General features: G+C 40.3%; 1 protein-coding gene across 1 annotated transcript in view; it reads left to right on the forward strand.

The window, feature by feature from the left end:
• The window catches only part of GPRIN3 (GPRIN family member 3), a 73,659-nt gene extending 60,830 nt beyond the window's left edge, over nucleotides 1–12,829 (forward strand). The window contains exon 2 of the mRNA XM_065907444.1: nucleotides 2,037–12,829. Within this exon, the coding sequence (XP_065763516.1) occupies nucleotides 2,152–4,485 (2,334 nt within the window). The 5' untranslated portion in view covers nucleotides 2,037–2,151 and the 3' untranslated portion in view covers nucleotides 4,486–12,829. The remainder of the gene's footprint in view (nucleotides 1–2,036) is intronic.
• Nucleotides 12,830–21,056: the final 8,227 nt, after the last annotated feature.

Raw genomic sequence — 21,056 nt, forward strand, 5'->3', positions numbered from 1 at the left:
TAGAATCTGTGAGTGATAGAAGTAATATTAAAACAGTCACCTGCTAATTTCTGAACCATTGCTTTGTCTTCATCACATAGTCTGGTTATTCTTTCTAGAAAAATTTTATGCATAAACACACATGAATAAATTTTCATATATACTTTTAAAGATTCAGTTATACTTGTTAAAATCCAAAATTTTCCCACTTTTGGATACCTGCATCTCTTTTCCCCTATTTCTAAGTCACAAAACTCCATTTGCCACCAAATATGTCTCATTATGTATATCTTTGGAATTTATATAATTATACACAAACACACACATAACACATATATATGTAGAGTTTTAGGTCATTGTTTTACAGAAATGAAAACATATATTCTTTATGTACCTTGCTTTTCTCATTCAACCATACCTTGATGAAATTTCTCCCAAGTGAAAAGTTATAGCCTTATTAGCTATTTATTTTAATGGTTGTATAATGCTCTACTGTACAGCTATATCATGATTTATTCTGCCTCTCCACCTATTTAAGGAGACCAGTTTGAGTTTTTTGTGTCTACAAATAGTTCTTCAATAAACACGTGTATATGTGTTAGTCACTCAGTGGTGTCCAACTCTGTGATCTCATGGACTATAGCCCTCCAGTCTCTATCCACAGAATTTTCCAGGCAAGAATACTAGAGTGGGTTACCATTTCCTTCTCCAGGGGATCTTCCCAACCCAGGGATTGAACCCAAGTCTCTTCCATTGCAGGTGGATTCTTCACCATCTGAGCTACCAGGGAAAGCTTTTTTAATAAACATACTTGTATATTTATCTACACATGCTGGTATTTTATTTCTATTGATAGGATCACTGAGTGAAGGACATGTATATTTTTAGTTTTAAAAGCTAAAGTACTTCCCTAAGAAAGCTGCAATAATACACATTTGCACATACAATTAATAGAAATACTTCCTTTCACAAGGTCTTCCCAGGCCATGGTGTTACAACATTTTTTTTTTTTTTTAAGTTATGAAAAATATCGTTAGCAGCTCCTGTAAAAGTTTTTGCAAGTGCAGTTGGTATAGAGTAAAATCTCATTGTTTCTTTATTTGCATTTCTTTGATTACAAATGAATTTGATCATCTTTTCATCAGGTTCTTGGCTATTGGATTTCCTACCTTATAAATTGTGCTTCCATATCCATTTTTCCAATGGATTATTTTGTCTCCTTATAAGTTTTTAAGAACTTCTACTATATTTCAGATATTTTTGCCTGTCCTCTGGGTTGAAAACACTTTTTAAAACCTATTGTATCTGTTTGTGTCATCTTTTGCCATGCAAAAGTTTTGTCATTTTTTTTTAGTCATCTGGCTGATGTTTTCTCTCATAATTCTGGGTGTATTTTCTGCCTTGCCAAAGAAACCTACCTACCTTGCTCCTAGGTATATTTATGAGCTTATATTTTCTTAACAGAATTTTTAATTTAAATATTTATATTTTAACCTTTAATCTCTCCACGTCTATCTAAGATTTATTTTTGGAATTGGTATAAGAGTTTTCTTTTCTTTCAGATGACTAAAGAGTTTGCCAGCCCCTTATATTATCCATTCTTTTGTCACTAAACTGAAATGCCTCTTTTGTCATATATTAAATCCTCATTTTATATCTGGATCTATTTCAAGATAATCTAGTCTACATATCTGTTTAGACTTATTTTAATACTTATTCATTTGATTACAGTTGCTTTATAGGATTTTCTGATATCTGGTAAATCAGATTATACAAATGACTTGAAGTAGTTATCAAGTGCATATGTAAGTATTAATGTGTTAAAAGCCTATTTTCTAGACAGCAATGGGATGAAGCAGAAACTAACATCAAGATAATACTTGTATAACTAAAATAATTTTTCCATCATCTTTCTTCCAAAGATCTGTATTTATATCAACAGTTATGGAAAGAAAAGCTTTCATGTGCTTATGAGATCCTATACAAGTGACAAATTGGTATAGTTTCAACCCTCAGATACTGTACTGTGTTAATGGTACTGTTTCCTTGATTCACAGATTGGTCCTTCGGAGGAATCACCCCTGATTGCATCTTCACTTTGAACTTCGGCTGCTTCCCTGTAGGAGTGCTGTCCAGGTGCGAGCTCCAAGGTTTTTCCCGGAGAGAGATTCCATGGGGACTGTACCTGACCCTCTGAGATCAGCCAAAACATCCCTGATTGCAGCTTCCGGAGAAGAGGAGGACCAGGGAGAGGTGCAGGCCGCCTCGCCCCAGCCTGGACCAGAAGTCCTCTGTGAGAACGCCAATGGCCTTCCCAGCACTCCTGCAGAGCCAGACCGCAGCCCCAGGACAGCTGCCGAGGCCCTGATGCAGGCCGGTGAGCATGTGCCCGCGCAGCCAGCCATGTCCTCTCCTGACACTGTCGGTGAGGTGGGGAAGGCATCTCCCACACGCAACTCTCCTGGCAGTACTCAGCTGTCAGCGGGCAGAGAGCCCACAGCGCCAGCCCCGTGTTCTGCAGCAGGCAAGGATCTGATGTGTGCAACGTTTACAATGCCAGCCAATCAGCACGTCCACCCGGTTGTCCCAGGCAACCAGCCCAACGCCAGCCCCCCATCTGGGCCTGAAGATACCCAGGTGAAGACACAGAGAACTGCAGATGGAGGGCAACCTGAGAAGTCAGGCTGTCCGGCGGGGGTCATCTGTGGCAAAGATCACGTGCCCTGTGATTTTCCTTCTCAAGAAGCAATGCAGGGAATGGTGCAAACTGAAGATGCAGCAGCCAGGGCATTCAGTCCTACTTCCGCTATTGGAGGTGGACCTGGAGCAGAAAGGCAGCAAGCTGCCTGCACTTTCCAGACAAGGTCCTGTGGCTCTCCAACAGGAGAAGATGGATGTTCGGGGAACAAACCGCCCTCTGCCGCCACCTCGGACACCCAGGCCATGACTTCGGTGATTCCTCAACCATCCCACCTCCCTAGCAACGAATCGATGTTTCCTCCAGATCCAGAGAAGGTGCCGCTGGCAGCACAGCCTCAAGTGTCAAGGTTTAAAGAAGCAAGTACGATGACCAGCCAAGCTGAAAATGAGATCAAGGAAACCCCACCCAGGGCTCGGCAAGATGCCGAGGTGCAGGCAGTGGCGAGTGTCGAGAGCAGGTCGGCATCCACCAGCCCCAGCATCCTCACCGCATTCTTAAAGGAAAGCCCTGCTCCAGAGCGGCTCGAACAAGACCAGCTGCGTGTCATCTGCCACGGCAGCGCGAGCCGCACGCTGGAGCTGGCTGAGAACGCCCTCTCCCCCCGGGAGGAGGGTCAGTGCCGTGACCTCATGCCCGCGGTGCACATCCAGACAGCTGCGGCTGTTTCTGCAGCTTTCCAAGGAGAAAGTAAATCAGGGAGCCTACCGGCGGAGGTCCTTAAAACCTCGGCCGTCAACGTGGCTTCCAGAGATGCTCAGGAGCTATGTAAAGAAGACGGGAAATCAGCGGGAATGACCCTAGCGGGGCCAGAGCTTACCTTCAGACAGCTTTCGGGTACTAGTTCCACCTCCCTGAAAGCTAGCCCCGGTGACCAGACTTCTCTTAGCGCAGGACGTCAAGTTGAAACAGGTCACGGATTAGGGAAGTGTGAAACGAAGCCATCTGAGTTTGCAGTGGCAACCACCAGTGGCCACAAACCAGACCCTGACTGCCAACTCTCCAACTCCAGTGGCCCTGCCAGCAGAGCCGACCAGTCCAGGAGCTTGGATCTCACGAATCAAGGGGATGCAAGAGAGAAGAAGCTTGCGTCTCCTCAGATAATGAAAGAACAAGAATCTCCTGGCATCGATATCCTGGAGGTGAGGGCAAGAGCAGAGGCCAGAAGCCTACTGCTCAATCCTAAATCTCAAGAAAGTGGAGGCGTGGCATCAGGTGCCAGCCCTACACCCTCCCCCGTTAGAAGGAGCCAGGAGGGCACCGGGGAAGAAAACAGACAGACCAAGACGGCCGCCAGCCTAAGCCTGCCGTCAGATGCCATCGGGGACTCTAGCCCCGGCTCTGGCAAGAGGACCCCTTCTCGCTCCGTCAAAGCCAGCCCGCGCCGGGCCAGCCGGGTCAGCGAGTTCCTCAAGGAGCAGAAGTTAAACGTGACGGCTGCTGCCGCCCAGGTGGGGCTCACGCCAGGGGAGAAGAAGAAGCAGCTGATTGCCGACTCCAAGCTCCAGCTGAAACAGTCCAAGCGTGTCCGGGACGTGGTGTGGGACGAGCAGGGCATGACCTGGGAGGTGTACGGCGCTTCCCTGGACCCGGAGTCCCTGGGCATTGCCATACAGAACCATTTACAGAGACAGATCAGGGAGCACGAGAAATTAATCAAAGCTCAGAGCCGGAGGTCCATCTCCTCAGATACTTCTTCTAATAAAAAGCTCAAAGGCAGGCAGCACAGCGTTTTCCAGTCCATGCTGCAGAACTTGCGACGCCCCAACTGCTGCATTCGTCCTGCTCCTTCTTCTGTGTTAGATTGAGAAGGAACGCGTCCGGAAGCCCCTGGATACTGCTACAGGCTTCAGAGGTGTCCATCTGTCTATGTCAGAGCTTACTTAATTTTTTTCTGAGGGACCAGGAAGAGAAAGCATTAACTCACGGAAATTGCTACTAAGAATTGCGGGGTTCTTTGCTGGGGCTCCATAAATAAAAAATAACGTTTCAATTTGAAAGGAAGTGAAGAAGTAAGCTTCACTGAAGGTTTACAACCTTAATTAAGAGGAAATAACACTCACTGGTTTTTTTTAATATGATGTTTTTAGAATAACATGCTCATTACACATGTGTCATTTTATATTACTGCCTCAATTTATCACACTATGGTATTTCCATTAAAACCCCTCTTTATATTAAAAGTAGCAAAGACACTGTTAGCAAAAACAGTTATACTTTGTAGTCCATTGCAATAAGAATGCTGATACCACACAAAATTTAAGTAGGTGATGAGAAATATCATGGAAAAAAAGGGAAACAAATTTGACTCATTCCTTGGCTAGAGGATATAAATAAAAGTACTTACATGCATAAAATGCCAAATATGAAATAATATTTGTAAACATCTGCATATAACCCTTTTTATAAACCTTGTTATACCTGTTAATAAATGTAAGAAAGTTATATTAGGAAAAAAGTTAGCAAACCATTTGAATACTGCCCACATAAAACATGAATTTATGTATATACATTTTCCTGCACTAAGGGCAAGGGTCATCTCTGTGATTGTGCTTAGATTAAATTCATATTTCCTTGCCCAAGAGGAAATACATGTGACTGAATTCTTGAAGAGAATTATCATATTATTGATAATACTGAATTTTATGTTGTTCAGCTGTCTCTAATAACATTCTGCTGGGAATGTTAAGGTTCTGGTGAGGAATTATAAATAGCCAATTACCAAACACTCCTTTTTTTGTGTTGAGAAAAGGAAAGTCTCCTGAGTAACAAAAACAACAGGTTTAATTGTGGCTCCTGTAAACAGGATGCAGTTTGTATTTTTGTTTTGATTTGGTTCAGTAGCTTCTAACAGAAAATGTAGTCAAATAGAAATGAGCTCCCTTGCTGCTTTTATATGCAGACTAATATCTAATTGCTTAAAACTAATCTGTGGTAAAAAGGTAACCTCTTCAAGCCTATTAATTTTAAGAGAAATACCATCATATCTCATCCTTCCAACCCTTTAAAAGAAGCTGCCTTTACTAAAACATCATTTGAACTTTGGGTGGGCTTAGTCCTTGAGAATATAGGCACCTGTTTGAGCTGAGCCCTCACCTGCCTCCATTATGGAAGCGTGTCCTTGGGGCCCATGAGTGTTTTGCAGAGCACTGGCTGGGGTGACCAGCAGTGGCTTGAGTGGGCTAGTGGGGAAGAGAGGAGTGAGCCCTGGAGATTGTTGGTTTCCACGTTGCATTTAGAGAATGAATCACTGTTAGTGATAAAGGGGCGTTGGCTGCTTTCTCTAAACTCACTGCCTTGATGAGCCAGGAAAGAATTGTCCAGCTGTATACTATCTCTCCAGAGGTTCATAAATGCCATTTGTATAGTAAATGCAAAGTTTCTTTTTTTTTTTTTTAATTTGGATTCTCTTTTGCAGATTCTGAACATATTGCGGGAGGATATCATACCTAAACTTTAACACCACAAGCTACATCAGACATAAATTAGTCAATAGTCATCGATTTCTTTCAAAGTAATTGGACTGTCTATGAAGCCTACATAAGTAGACCACAGAGCCATTCTCAGAGTCAGAGCCAGAGAATGGCAATTATAGTTGTTAGAATTGAAACTTCCAATGAATTTTTTAATAAAGCACATGTTTGTTTCTTACCAGTTGGCCTCTACTAAGAAGGCTATCTAACTAGAAATTAACATCAAATTAGCAGCCAAAATTATTATTAATGAATTGAGTCTAAAACTCTCTGGGCCTGAAATACCCATTGGCTGTAGTGTTCACGTCACTTCTGTAGGAGATGCCTTTGCCAGGGTTTAACCTCCCTCCTGTCTCGCTCACTGGCTGTCTCCCTCTCACATGCTGTGTACACATAGAGAACACACTCTGTACACAGTGGCAGCTGTCAACAGTACCCACTCCAGATGGGTGGGCCCAGGTCACCCTCTGCTCAGAACTGGCTAGAACAGGCTGTCCCTGCATTAAAATGGGAGAAAAGGAAGAATTTAGCATCTGGTAATAATATTAGTTTTCATGAGATTGGAGTAACCACGTGATTTATGAATAGTGAAAGGAAGCAGAGGCCAAAGAGAGTTGTAGACACTGTTGTCGTCACACATTAGAAGCAAATTAATAAAATTCAATAAATTGAAACTTGATGTGTGCTAGAGTCACTTTGGTTTTTCTGGGGACTGAAACTAACCTTTACTTCTTAATCTTTTTCACTTTCAATCTCTACCACACTCTTAAATATTGTCACAAAATGTTACAAAAGCTTTCTTCTCACTTACTGAATCTTATAGAAGGAAAAGTCCTGAAAAAATGGTCACAGAAATAGCTCATCAAATAGATAAATAATACAGGAGCCTATTCAAAACAGTGGTGTTTCTGCATTATGATCCCCCAAAGGCTCTCAGGATAAAACCTTGTTTTGAAAATGCTCCTTCACTTGGATCTATGACACATACACATTCAGGACCTCATTTGTGATTCCTTAGGTTCATTCAACAAATGAAGTTGCAAAACAATTTTCATGGCAGACGATTTGAACTTGCTCTGCTATTCGTTACCTGCATGACACACACAGTGTTGAAAGTTGTTTTTGTCCTTATTTCTTTTAGTTATTTTTTGGTCCTTTTAAATGTATTTTAGTTGTTGAAATAAATAAATTAAGTAAATCAGTATAAGATAATTTTTAAACCAGCAGCAAAAAAGAGGTGACTTAGGCCATCCAAGTGTTTAACATGTGAAGATGTGTACCCAGTGAAAATTTTTAATTTAAATTCCGATTTTTCTATTTTATGACTACAAGAAAAATGTGACCACTTCAACTGTCATGTATCTATTTATCTTCAGCGTTTTTCTAATTATGTCTTTCTGGATTATTACCCTTAATGCCACAGACCAACTACTTTACATACACTGAAATCCTAATTAAGCTTTGTGTTTTGGATCAGTGGCACACATTAAACATTTTGTTAGGTCACAGTGGACCAAAAACCTTTTTGTTTGCATCCAAAATGAAATATTTATGAAAAATATTACTGTGTTTTCCTACCTTGACAAGTCAGCTATGTTGAATATAATTTGATTTTTGATGATCTTTAATCTTTAGAATGGTCTAATATTTATTATTTTGGATATCAGTGTTCTATATCTTATAGGTTAAATATCATAACTGGAATAAATTGGATTGAATATGCATGTGTACCATATACCCTAGAGGCTGAATTTTGGAACCAAATTCTTAATAAGATCTTGTCATCTTAAGAAAGCAGAAGAGGAAAATTGCTTTGGGTTGCATCTAAGAGTATTAAGGTTTTTATTGTTCCAGCTTATTCTGATAGTCTTCCTCTCATCTCTGGGAGTTCCTATCATTTGGGAAATATCTGTATATACCACACGAAGACTAGAATATGATGTGACTTTAAGATTTGTTTACAGAGGACCTATAAGAGTAGGCTGTTAATGTAAATTGTTTGGCCTCTGTTGTATCCTCTTTGTTACTGTTTTGCTTCCAAAATGTGAGAAACTGTCTTTTCTTCCTCCTACATATTGTGCAAGTGTTTAACAGTTTGTCCATTTCTAGTACCACATACTTTACCACAGCCCTTGTCTACTTTTTAGGAATCAATATAAAGGAAAACAATACATTAGGATAAGGTTTGCATATATATGTGTGTGTGTTCTTACTGAATATCACAAATATCACTTGTAGCCTTGTGTAGGCCTCTACGTGTCTGATTTACTAATCATCTACAATGCTGCCATGGAGATGACGCTGTTTACTCTCTCCAGCTTTGTCCTAAGCGGTATTTGAGAAATGGAGCCTGTGAACTTCCCTCTGTGATAATAATGCAGTGAACCCAGCAGTATCTTGGATAAATAAACTGACCATCTTGTCTCTAACGCTGTTCTGTCTACACAGTGAACCAGAAGTCTTGCCCTCCTCTGCCTCAGTGCTTGCTATTTTATATTCCCATCTGAGCATTTTGTCTTCTGTTAGCAATATTCTTGGTTCCGTGTGTGGCCCTTTGGGTTGAATCTCCAAAGGTGGGTCAGCTGCTGCCACCTGGCAAAGAACAGGTGACATGCCAAATCTCCTGTCCAACTTTGTAACTTTATCCTTCTTAATGAAATTCTGCAGCCAGCTGAGTAGTTATAAATGTCATTGTGCAAACACATGGGTTGAAGGATATCTACAAAATTTTAGACATTTTTTTGCAAAAGGGGAAAAAATTAGTCTTGTAAAGACTGAAACAGATTTCCATGAACTTTACCCTACTGCTGGAAAAAATGAATTCTCCTTGACTACAGAAATAAACTTGATTTGCAATGACCAAGGACGTAAATGAAGATGGATGGAAGTGGAAAAATTCTGTCTCACAAATCAGTGACATCTACCAGAGTTCATTACTGCTACTTTTAACTGTGAACATTCACCAGCTAAACTACTCACTTGCCACAACCAAATAACCTCTCTCAAAGTAAATCCAGTATATTGGTATATATGTGTAGATAGAAACAAATAAAACAAAACAAAAACCCTGAAAAATTACTGTTGGCTGTTAGGTAAATCAAGGTGATAATCAAAAGGACACTTAAAAAACGGCAAGCCTTGGTGAAATGACTGTGAAGGCCAGAATGGTGCAACAAGTTGTTATTCCCAAGTCTGGTGTGTTTTTCTAAGACCCAGATATCTCAGCTACTCATCCTGACAATAAAGACTGTTGATAATGAAATTAAAGTCAAGCAATAATGTGCCAAAAAGAGGCAGTTATACCACCAAGTGCATCTATTATGGGCACACCATTATATAATTACGGTTTGCTCCATGAAGACTGACCATAATCCACGGGATAAAATAAGCAAAGACATTATTTCTGCTTTCTTGCTGGAAAAACTTACGTAGGAGCTCCATAAAGAGGTACAGCACTGGTGAACATTAGATCTTATGGTTAACAGCTCTGTCTTAATATTAGTCAAGACCAAAGGAATCACCAAGAGTCTTGCTAGCTTAAAATTCAAGACAGCTTCAACCGGAAACGTGATTGAAATGGAAGGTTAAATGTATAGTAATTACTCTCCCCGGACACTAGCCTTTAAGAAAGCAATTCAGTTAACTCTGCCTGGAGGATTACCAGATTTAGCTATGAAAAAATGGGTTCTAAAATAAGGAATAGCTAAAACGTGAATACTCATATCAAAAGTGGCCTGAGATAATGCCTTACAGAATTGATGTTGTATCTACATACAACATTTAGCATTTCTAAATACTAATTCTTCACCAAGTATTCTTTTGGGTTCAAGCTCGAAATCAACTGGCTGGAATAAAGATCACATATTTTACAGTTTAGAAAAAGGTACCGATGATCAACCAGCATGGTGATAATTGTGATGACAAATACCTAATGATTTAAGTGTGTTAAAGAGAATTGAGTGGGGAAGAAACACTAACTTCTTTCTCGATCTTTTAAGATATGGGAGGCCATCTGCTTATTTTGGAGTAAAAAGGATAGCTTGCTTTCCAACCTTGCTGCTAGCATTATTCTTTGTTCCTTTAAAAATTAAATTACTTTTAAGCAAAACTTTTGAGAAGTTAAACATTTTTTATGGTTCATATTGTTTTTGTGTAATGTATAGAGCAAACTATGAAATGAGCAGAAGGGGCTTACCCATTTAGACTTCTTAGCATTTATTTAACCACATTTTGGGTCAGTTGCTTTGTAAAATGTTTTCCATCATTTCTGATGTTGGTAACTTGGGAGATTACAGTATTATTCTCACACTCCCCATTCCCTAGAGGGTTGGAGAGACCAAGTCTTGTTTTTAAGGGCATCTGGAAATACCTTTCCCAGGTATTTGAGGAAGGTCATCAGGGCCTGAAAACCCAAGAAGGAAATATACTAACAATTACTAAACTTCTAAATGTATTTATCTCTGCTGTACTAACATGTAGACACTATATTGTGCATTACCCTGTAGCTGGTTGTGGTACATCAGTACATTTTGTAAGTATGTACAGTCTGTGAGCGGTTGGTTTTCTATTTTTATGTGTAGGAAAAAAAAAAAACACTCTGCATCCCATTTTAAGGCCAAGGTCTGTCACCAGGTAGACACGTGGCCGAAAGTGAATAAAACCAACAAAAGTGTGCGTGTGTGTTAAGTGACAGAATTTGTCCTTTCGCTTTTGAAGGTCAGAAAGGGCTGTTGTTTTCTTCTTTTAATCATCTCCCAGAGTAGATAACATAATTGTCACAAAGGCTGAATGCAGTCATCAGTACATTGGCCTGTTACCAATTATGCCAGGGCTAATTCCCCATGCCATTAGTCACAGGTAAGGTCAGTTCTTTGACCACTGGGTTGATTTACATTCCTCACACATCTTCTCTGTGTTGTGTGATTAGGATGTACATACTATGGGTGTGATTGTGTACATACCTTGTATGAATTATCTAAATTCTCAAAGCAGTGGAAAGCAGGAAGAAGAAATAGTTGTTCAAAAGCCTCAAAAGGGCTAATCAATGTGTATTTTCATTTTCTACACATAAAAATGTATACATAACTGTAAATAGCTTACCCACATATATATGCACACATAAATGCATTTTATTCATACTGGTACATTTAAATCAATCACAAATTAAAACAATTAATTGAAAACTGCATCTTTTCATGACTGGTTTCACACGGATTGATATCAGATTAGATGCTCCCCAGTTAATGGTGTTACTCCCTCATAGCACATTTGGTGCTTAGGAAAGCCCAGCCCCACTGAGTCAGGAAAATCTAGGTGATATTTTACTGAGACACAGACAGGTACTTGAGCGGCTTCAAAGATTTAGTGCTGCTCCTTAAGTACCTAATTTTATATCTGGAAATGACAAACACTGGGGAAAACCAATTAAGCTTCATAGACTCGATTTGTGCGTTTAGTGGCATGTTTATTTGCACAGGTTCATAAAAGCTCTACTTTGTAGAGCTGTATCCCTAGATTTCAAAAGAGTATATAATCACTTGAGGTGAAACATGATTGCAGGCATTCTTCTCTTGAGATTGGCAAAACAATGTTTAGCAACACCAAAGAAAAGTCAAAGTACAGATTTTATTTTTAAAAGTTACAAATGCTACTGGTAGAATAACAGGATGTTAGCAATTGGGATTTCCTTAAAATGGACTCAAATAAATGACTGTTATTGACAATAAGATTAGAGTCGTTAGCCAGCAAATGTCAATACTGGACAACAGTAGTCAATCTATCACAATTCCAGTCAGTGAATCGATGTTTTAGTTTCTCTCATTTCTTCGAAAAGGAAGTACTCTATTAGACATCGAAAAGTCTGATCTGGTCCTTAAAACCTAATATGATTTGATCCTGATATTTTGACACTAATAATTATGTTGACTGGATATTAGGTTGAAGTTATGAAAAGAAATACCAGAATTGCCATCAACAGAAAACTGTGTGGCAAAGTACAAATATAACCATTTCTGAATAGAAAGTCAATAACAGCATTTAATAGGTACTCATATTTTAAAGATTGAATTGCCATCTTTATATCTTAGATTTAAAAAGGTTAAACACCATAAAAACACTATAATTACAACTATACCTAGCTGTGTTTTTAACTACTAAAAATGGATGTTATAAAAGCATACATGAAATTTTGATGTCAATATTTACTGCTGCTTAAAAGATAAATTTATTTAATTATTTTGGAAGTCATGTATTAATTTAAGTGCCAACCAGGAAAATTATAGATGTCAATATAAGAATTATTTATGTGTGTACTCAGTGGAGAAAGACCAAAAGTGTAGTATGATGTTAAATCACTGAAGAAACAGTAATAAAGTGAAATTCCATTTATGAATCTAAAGTTATGTCTTTTCATGATGTCTATAGACAAAGGTCATTAAATTGCTTATTTAAGAAAGTCCCCATCCTCTGTAAACTGACCTATCAATAAAATGTCATTACCTAGGAAAAAAGATGGAATGTTATGATTTACATGAGGATGGATCAAGATTTTGAAATTACCTACACATCCACCCTCATTTTGGATTTGAGTTTTGAATGGATGAATGAATGAAATTCAACAGATGACTTAGTTTTATCCTAAAAAAAATGTCAAATATGATTTTGTTGCTTTTTTTCACTTTCCGTAATAAACATAATATAGATTAAGAGATACAGTCTTTGGTTTTTGTTATTATTGCTTCTGCCATTGCTGGCAATGTTGTTCCTTAGCCATGGGATGTTTAGAATCAACTGATTTTCAGTGTGACACATTTCTGCAGTGAAGCTGAAAGTATTTACACTGAAAGTATCAATTCCTTTAATTTAAATAGAATTCCCATGCCTGCAGCTCATCCGAGACAGTGGTTTTTCCTGCTCTGCCTGGCACAGTGGTACATGTATACGTGCCCATGTGGCTGTCCATGTATGAACCTTTGCTCAGTGAGAGGTGATGAGAGGTTGATGTTCATGGAAATATAGGAGGAGGTAGGGGGCAGGGTACCTCTACTCTTATGGAAGCATAGAAACCTATATTCAAGCTTATATTGTCTCATGCCTCTGCTCATGGCCACCCAGGTGTGTTGTTGTGGGGTTTCAGCTTTTCTGCCCGCTCCTTGGTAAATAACTCAGCATCCTGCAGTTTACGTTCCCAGAAGGAGACAGAAAACCCAGCCTCGGCCTTAAATCCAGTTTAACCATTAATAAAACTAACACTATAGTTAGATCCCTTTTTGCCTCCTTGAATCTGCGTTTAATTCATTGAAGAACTGGTGAGTTGGATAGATATAACGTTTATGAACTCCAAGGCTCAGATGGGAAAGAACCTGCCTGCAATGTGGGAGACCCAGGTTTGATCCCTGGGTTAGGAAGATTCCCTGGAGAAGGGAATGGAAGCCTCTCCAGTATTCTTGCCTGGAGAATCCCATGGACAGAGGAGCCTGGCAGGCCACAGTCTGTGGAGTCACAAAGTGCCAGACATGACTAGCACTTTCACTTTATGTCAATCTTAAGAAATGATTTAGTGAACTTTCCATGAACCTTAAACAGTGATTGTTTCAAAACTTCCAAGGGCCTTGCTCTCCATCCAATGACTATATGTATAAATACACACTATTCCAGTCTAAAATGATGTCCTGGGGCTGCCATTATGATGTCCTGGGGCTGCCATTATCTAACTCTTGAACACTGAGACATTCATTTTGGCAAATGAAACTTCATACATTTCCAAAGATATAAACGCTATTTGTGGAGAAGTTAGATGATACAAGGATCCTCAGGAGGGCTGAGATGTTTTATCTTATGCCTGTAGCTGTTTATGTGCCACCAGCAAGCATTCCTATCATTAGGTGCCATTTACAGCCAACTGTTCTCACACACCCACATCTTTAATGTTAAGTAGTAAACACAAAACAGTCTTAGCATAATCTGGCTTCACTGGACTGACTGTGAATTCAAAATAACTTATTTCTTGTAAAGAGTACACCTTTTGTAAACCATGCAGAAACTCTTTAAGTCTAATATATATTCTTAATGAACTCATGAATACCAATATTGTTTAATTTCTCTTAACACCAGACTATCAGTAAGCTAAGTTACAGAGTTCTAAGTTCTTTAGACTCTTTGAATCATCTTAATGTCCTATAGCCAGTTTTTCTAAATACCATACAGGACTAACATACTAGAAATTCATATTACCGGGATGGAAGCTGCAAGTGCTCAAAGAAATTTCTGTTGGGAGTACTGGCTTCTCAAGGATGATATTTTCCTATGCCTTTTTTTTTATTATTCCCACTGACACCTCTCAATCAGACTACACAAGAACCTTGGCCTGTCATTCAAAAAAAGAAAAAAAAAACCTAAGCGGAATGTCACTGTCAAAGATATTCTAAGTGTTCAGAAGCAAGATAAGACTTATTAAAAGGCTGAAAATATTTGCTTATTATCTGTGTTCTTTTTGCCTAAAGTCAATACAAAGAGTAATGATCAAGGGCTAAATATTCTTCTGGGCACTTCTACATATATCTCCACCTTGGGAAGTATTGTATAAAACTGTACATTTTTTCAGGGTTGGATACTTGAAATGGATGTTCAAAAAATGGATGTTCAAAAAGATATCATGGTAATTACCCAGGCTTAGAACCAAAGAATCCTGGGTTCAAATTTCAGCTGTAAAACTAAACTTCTTGGCCCAGTCACTTAATCATTTTGAGCTTCAGTGAGTTCACCTGTGAAATGAAGATAACAATACTTACTTTGCAAAATTATGAGGAGTAAATGACACAGGGAGAACAAATGTTAGTTCCTCCGGCTACTCCTTTGAGTTTTGTATTCTTTGCTTGAACTTTACCATTAGATTATAAAAAGGCTGGCATTTTGCCACTTTCTTCTGTTTAGCAAACTTTTTAATAAATCTAAAAAAGCACTAAGACTGCTTTATTTTTTTTTTTATTTATTTATTTTTTTTAAATATTATTTTATTAGTTGGAGGCCAATCACTTTACAACATTTCAGTGGGTTTTGTCATACATTGACATGAATCAGCCATATAGTTACACGTATTCCCCATCCCGATCCCCCCTCCCACCTCCCTCCCCACCCGACTCCTCAGGGTCCTCCCAGTGCACCAGGCAAGAGCACCTGATTCATGCATCCCACCTGGGCTGGTGGTCCGTTTCACCATAGATAGTATACATGCTGTTCTTTCAAAACATCCCACCCTCACGTTCTCCCCCAGAGTTCAAAAGTCTGTTCTGTACTTCTGTGTCTCTTTTTCTGTTTTGCATATAGGGTTATCGACTATGACATACCTAAATTGTCACTTTAAGCATATTTCCCTTTTTGCTCAAAACATAAGGGTAACACTATTCCAATGTTTAAAGTTATCAGATCCTTAAGAATTAGTAAAAGATTTTGATTAGTTTAACTTTGTCACATCAAATATGATTTTTAAAACATAAAGTTAAATGCTAATTAAAATATTACCAATTCAAAAAAGGAGCAAAGGGGAGAAACAACTGGTAACTTTACACGAGTATTTGAAACTTAGATATGATAAAAAAGATTCCAAATGCAAATTAAGAGAGGTGATATAACTGACAAAATATTGGAATCTAGAAAAATATGAAGAACACCTACAAACCAGTTACAAAAAGATGAATACAACAGAGAGAATCATCAAACTGCACAAGCAAGCATCATGAATGTATGAAAACATGCTCGACTCTACTAACAAATCTCTACCCCTCACAACTGAATGCTGTTGGAAGAAATCTTCCAGATTTACAAGGGTTGAGTTGAGAGCTTTACATGCAAGAGTAGGAAGAGAGTACTTCACCTGTATTAAAAAAAAAAAAAAAAAAATCTGCAAGTTGGAGAATCCTGGAGATGTGTGCATGGGAGGGAGGGAGAGAGAATCAGTGTGTGTGCATGCATGCACCCAGAAACAGCACTTGTTTGCATGTATGGGAGGCAGGGGCACAGGGAGAACTCTTAAAAGAATCCGCAGAATGCCCACCAGCGTAGGTTCAAATAAGCCCTTGCCAGAGAGTGCAACACTCAGCAAAGTATGAACTTTCCTGATCCCCTCTGTTCCTACCTCTCTGGTCTTCATCCAGATTATCTGGCAGAAATAGAATCTTTAAGAGGGTGTAGAAACAAAAAGCCAAATCACAACCCCCTTCTTCCTGTGGGTCTGTGAGGCCGATAAGGAGGGAATTTCCAGTTATAAATAGAATAATGATTATTCCATGAGACTGGGCATTTAAAATTTGCATTGAGACTGCATTTGCAATTTGAATGAACAATGCCTGCTGAATCGGGGAGGGTCCCCAAAGCTGAAACAGATGATGTCACTAATGATGACCTTGCCAACTGATGGAAAGCTTTGTGTGGACAGAAAATACTGGAAGTTCATGTGACTGAGCCCTGCTACCTGCTTGGCCTCTGAAAACAACTGCATTTGCAACTGCCACTAGTCCAGAGGCTCCAAATCTACACCAGATTTTAGAAATTGGCGACATCAGACTTTGCATAGGTCGTGGAGGCAGGGTCCCAGGTGATTCCTCTTCCATTTATCCAGACCCACCGAGGTAAGCAGAATTCTGAGAGGGCCCTGGAGATTCCCTGCCTCTGATAAGCACATACCTTCCCTCAGTTATTCAGTCAAGCACAGCTGTGGGGGTGATTTTGTAATTAAAGTCCCAAGTCAGCTGACCTTAAAATAGAAAGATTATCTGCCTGGGCCAGACCTAATCACGTGAGCCCTTTAAAAGGTAGCATTTTTCCCAGCTGGTACGAGAAGTCAAGGAGACACATTCTGTCTGGCCTGGGGGAAAGCAAACATCCCATTTGGCTGGCAGAGAGGAGGCCAAGTGGCAAGGAATTGGGACACCTTCCAGGGGCTGGGAGTCTCCTTGCCAGCTGACTAGGAGAAGTAAAAACAGCAACTCAGCCCTACAGCCACAAGGAAATGAATTCTGCCAACAGCCAATGAGCTTGGCAGAGGACTCCTAAACTCAGGTGAGAATTGCAGCCCAGACCAACACCTTGATTTCAGGCAGGACCTGGAAGAGAGTCCAGACATGCTGGACCTGTACTTCTGATGGTGGCGCAGTGGTAAAGAATCCACCTGCCAATGTAAGAGAGGCAAGATATGCTGGTTCGATCCCCGGGTCAGGAAGATGCCCTGGAGGAGGAAATGGCACCCCACTCCAGAATTCTTGCCTGAAAAATTCCACAGGTGGAAGCGCCTGGCGGGCTACAGTCCTGTAGGGTCGTAAAGAATTGGACAGGAATGAGTGACCAAGCAATGCACAACAGAAATTGTTAAGATAACAAGTGTGCCCTGTTTTAAGTTGCTGAGTCTCTGGTAACTTGTTACATAGCAATGGAAAGCTGATACAACCCTCAATTAAGGATTTGAAATTGCCAAAGACCAGTTGCTGAAGTCAAGAACTTGTTTCTATCTTTGCCACCCAAATCAAGACACAGGAGGCCTTCCTTTCTGGTGTATCCTTTTCCCTGAAGCATCTGATGGGAGCTTTAGTGGGTAAGTGCCTGAGTCACTTTAACATTGAGCGATCCTGGATGTTTTTAGCTGTGCTGGTTACCCACCCTGCACTCTTCACCCGGACTCATCCTGCTCTCTGCACTCAGAAGCTGACCTGGACAGTCGGGACCCACAGCCCCCGGGCCATGCTGCTACCCACCGCTGTCGGCCTGTCCATGCGCTGGCCGCAGTGGGTGGCAGGGAGGAGAGAGGAAGGCTGGGACGTTTATCTCCCGGATTGGCCCCATGCGCTGTGTCATGCTCGATCAAGCCAGAACCCCCGCTGACAGACCACTCCATTAGGTGACTCCTGGTTCCTTCTCCTGCCCTTGGCGTCTCGGGCCTAGGACTCACGTGCTGGGGACACCCACCCGGTCACTGGACCCCTGGTCTTCCACCACTATTTTGTGATTGCCCTAAAACCTACCTATATTTGCGTAAATCTCTTCATAGAATTCTCCTCGGTTATGCTATTTTAAAATGCCAACTGTTTCTTAACAGAATTTGACTGTTAGGGTAGTCACAGTGTCCATTTTTAAATGCTAAAACATGGGACTTAAGATGCCTTTCTGTATCTTTTGGCTCGCTATGTCCAGCTGTGCCCCTTGACCTTCAAGTATTATTAGCTTCTTATTCCCACCTCCCTGTTAGAGAGAATACTGCATAAAATTGGAAAACCATTTGTTGGTGTAAATAATGTAGGTCATATGCATACGAGATTTTCTTTATGATGTGTGTGCTTTGTCGCTCAGTTGCACCCGACGCTTTGTGACCCCGACCTGTAGCCCCCGCAGGCTCCTCTGTCCGTGGGGGTTCTCCAGGCAAGAATACTGGAGTGGGTTGCCATGCCCTCCGCCAGGGGATCTTCCCAACCCTGGTCTTCCATATTGCGGGTGGATTCTTTATGGTCTGAGCCACCAGGGAATGTTACTTTCAGTAAAGGAGAAGCCTCCTGATGTGAAATAGGTGTCAGGGTGTTACAAGATGCCTCAGATTCCAGTGCTTGGCTGGGCTTTTAAGATAAACGCTCAGTGAAACGATGCCTCATCTTCTCCATTTGCAAAACGGGACAATTTGTATTATTTGTCCCCTACTCACAATTAAATTTCATATATAAATGATCATACTTTAGTAATTTTTTTCAGATTATTGCTATTAATAATAATAGCTAAGGTGTATTGATGGTTAACTACATACTAATCTTAACTCTAAGTTTCTTAGATACATTTCCTATTCAGTCAGTTCAGTCGCTCAGTCATGTCCAACTCTTTGCGACCCCATGGACTGCAGCACACCAGGCCTCCCTGTCCATCGCCAGCTCCCAGAGTTTACTCAAACTCACATCCATTGAGTCAGTGATGCCATCCAACCATCTCATCCTCTGTCGTCCCCTTCTCCTCCTGCCTTCAATCTTTCCCAGCATCAGGGTCTTTTCAAATGAGTCAGCTCTTTGCATCAGGTAGCCAAAGTATTGAAGTTTCAGCTTCAACATCAGTCCTTCCAATGAACACCCAGGACTGATCTCCTTTAGGATGAACTGGTTGGATCTCCTTGTAGCCCAAGGGACTCTTGAGAGTCTTCTCCAACACCACAGTTCAAAAGCATCAATTCTTCTGTGCTCAGCTTTCTTTATAGTCCAACTCTCACATCCATACATGACTACTGGAAAAACCATAGCTTTGATTAGACCGACCTTTGTTGGCAAAGTAATGTCTCTGCTTTTTAATATGCTGTCTAGGTTGGTCATAACTTTCCTTCCAAGGAGAAAGCATCTTTTAATTTTATGGCTGCAATCACCATCTGCAGTGATTTTGGAGCCCCCCAAAATAAAATTTCTCACTGTTTCCACTGTTTCCCCATCTATTTGCCTTGAAGTGATAGGACTGAGTGCCATGATCTTAGTTTTCTGAATGTTGAGTTTTAAGCCAACTTTTTCACTCTCCTGTTTCCCTTTCATGAAGAGGCTTTTTAGTTCTTCTTTGCTTTCTGCCATAAGGGTGGTGTCATTTGCCTATCTGAGGTTATTGATATTTCTCCCAGCAATCCTGATTCCAGCTTGTGCTTCCTCCAGCCTGGCATTTCTCATGATGTACTTTGCATATAAGTTAAATAAGCAGGGTGACAATATACAGCCTTGACTTTCCCTATTTGGAATCAGTCTGTTGTTCCATGTCCAGTTCTAACTGTTGCTTCCTGACCTGCATACAGATTTCTCAAGAGTCAGGTCAGGTGGTCTGGTATTTCCATCTCCTCAAGAATTTTCCAGAGTTTGTTGTGGTCCACACAGTCAAAGGCTTTGGCATAGTCAATAAAGGAGAAGGCAATGGCACCCCACTCCAGTGCTCTTGCCTGGAAAATCCCATGGACGGAGGAGTCTGGTAGGCTGCAGTCCATGGGGTTGCTAAGAGTCGGACACGACTGAGTGACTTCACTTTCACTTTTCACTTTCATGCATTGGAGAAGGAAATGGCAACCCACTCCAGTGTTCTTGCCTGGAGAATCCCAGGGATGGGGGAGCCTGGTGGGATGCCATCTCTGGGGTCGCACAGAGTTGGACATGACTGAAGTGACTTAGCAGCAGCTATAGCAGATATTTCCTATTACTCTTCACAATAACTCTGTGATGAAATTATTATTATAGTCTTGTCCATTGTACATATGAATGCTTAAATGCAATTTGTAGATGAAATGAAATGCAGAGATTCAGTACATATAGCTAGTTGGTGGTGACACCAAGATTCAAACCTACTCAAGCTTGGTATTACTGCCTTATATCTCCCGAGTTCACTAAGCTACCTTACTGTACACAAAATGCTGATGACAAAAAAAATAGGGGGTGTTATCAGGATGTTAGATACTACTTCAACAAAATCTAGGGGTTTTCTCACGACCTATCTATTGGCCCTTACAAAGTTGTATTAACTCAGGCTTCTAAAGTGTTATGTGATGCCTCTCTCAAAGGAACAACAAAAAAAAAAAAGGAACAAATCTTCTCTAACCAGGGGAGAAGTATTAAGAAAAGGGAACAATTAGTTCTAGGAGAAAATGAAGTTCTCTCAAATATATTTCCTCTAAATAGTGTGGAAATTGGAGGGAATTAAAAAAACATATTTAGGTAACAAAATATCCATTCATACTCTATGCGAATCTCATATTCACAATCACAAGTAACTTTATGCTAAGACTGCAAAAAAAACAGGAGAATGCTTACTGAAACTGTATAAAATCACATGCCCTTTACTGGGAAAGTAAAAAGAAAAAAAAAAGATCCAGGTGTATGAAGGCATTATTTTATGTGCAATCTGAAGTACAGTTAACACAA

The sequence above is a fragment of the Muntiacus reevesi genome, chromosome 16, assembly GCF_963930625.1.
Source record: "Muntiacus reevesi chromosome 16, mMunRee1.1, whole genome shotgun sequence".
Lineage (NCBI taxonomy): Eukaryota > Metazoa > Chordata > Mammalia > Artiodactyla > Cervidae > Muntiacus > Muntiacus reevesi.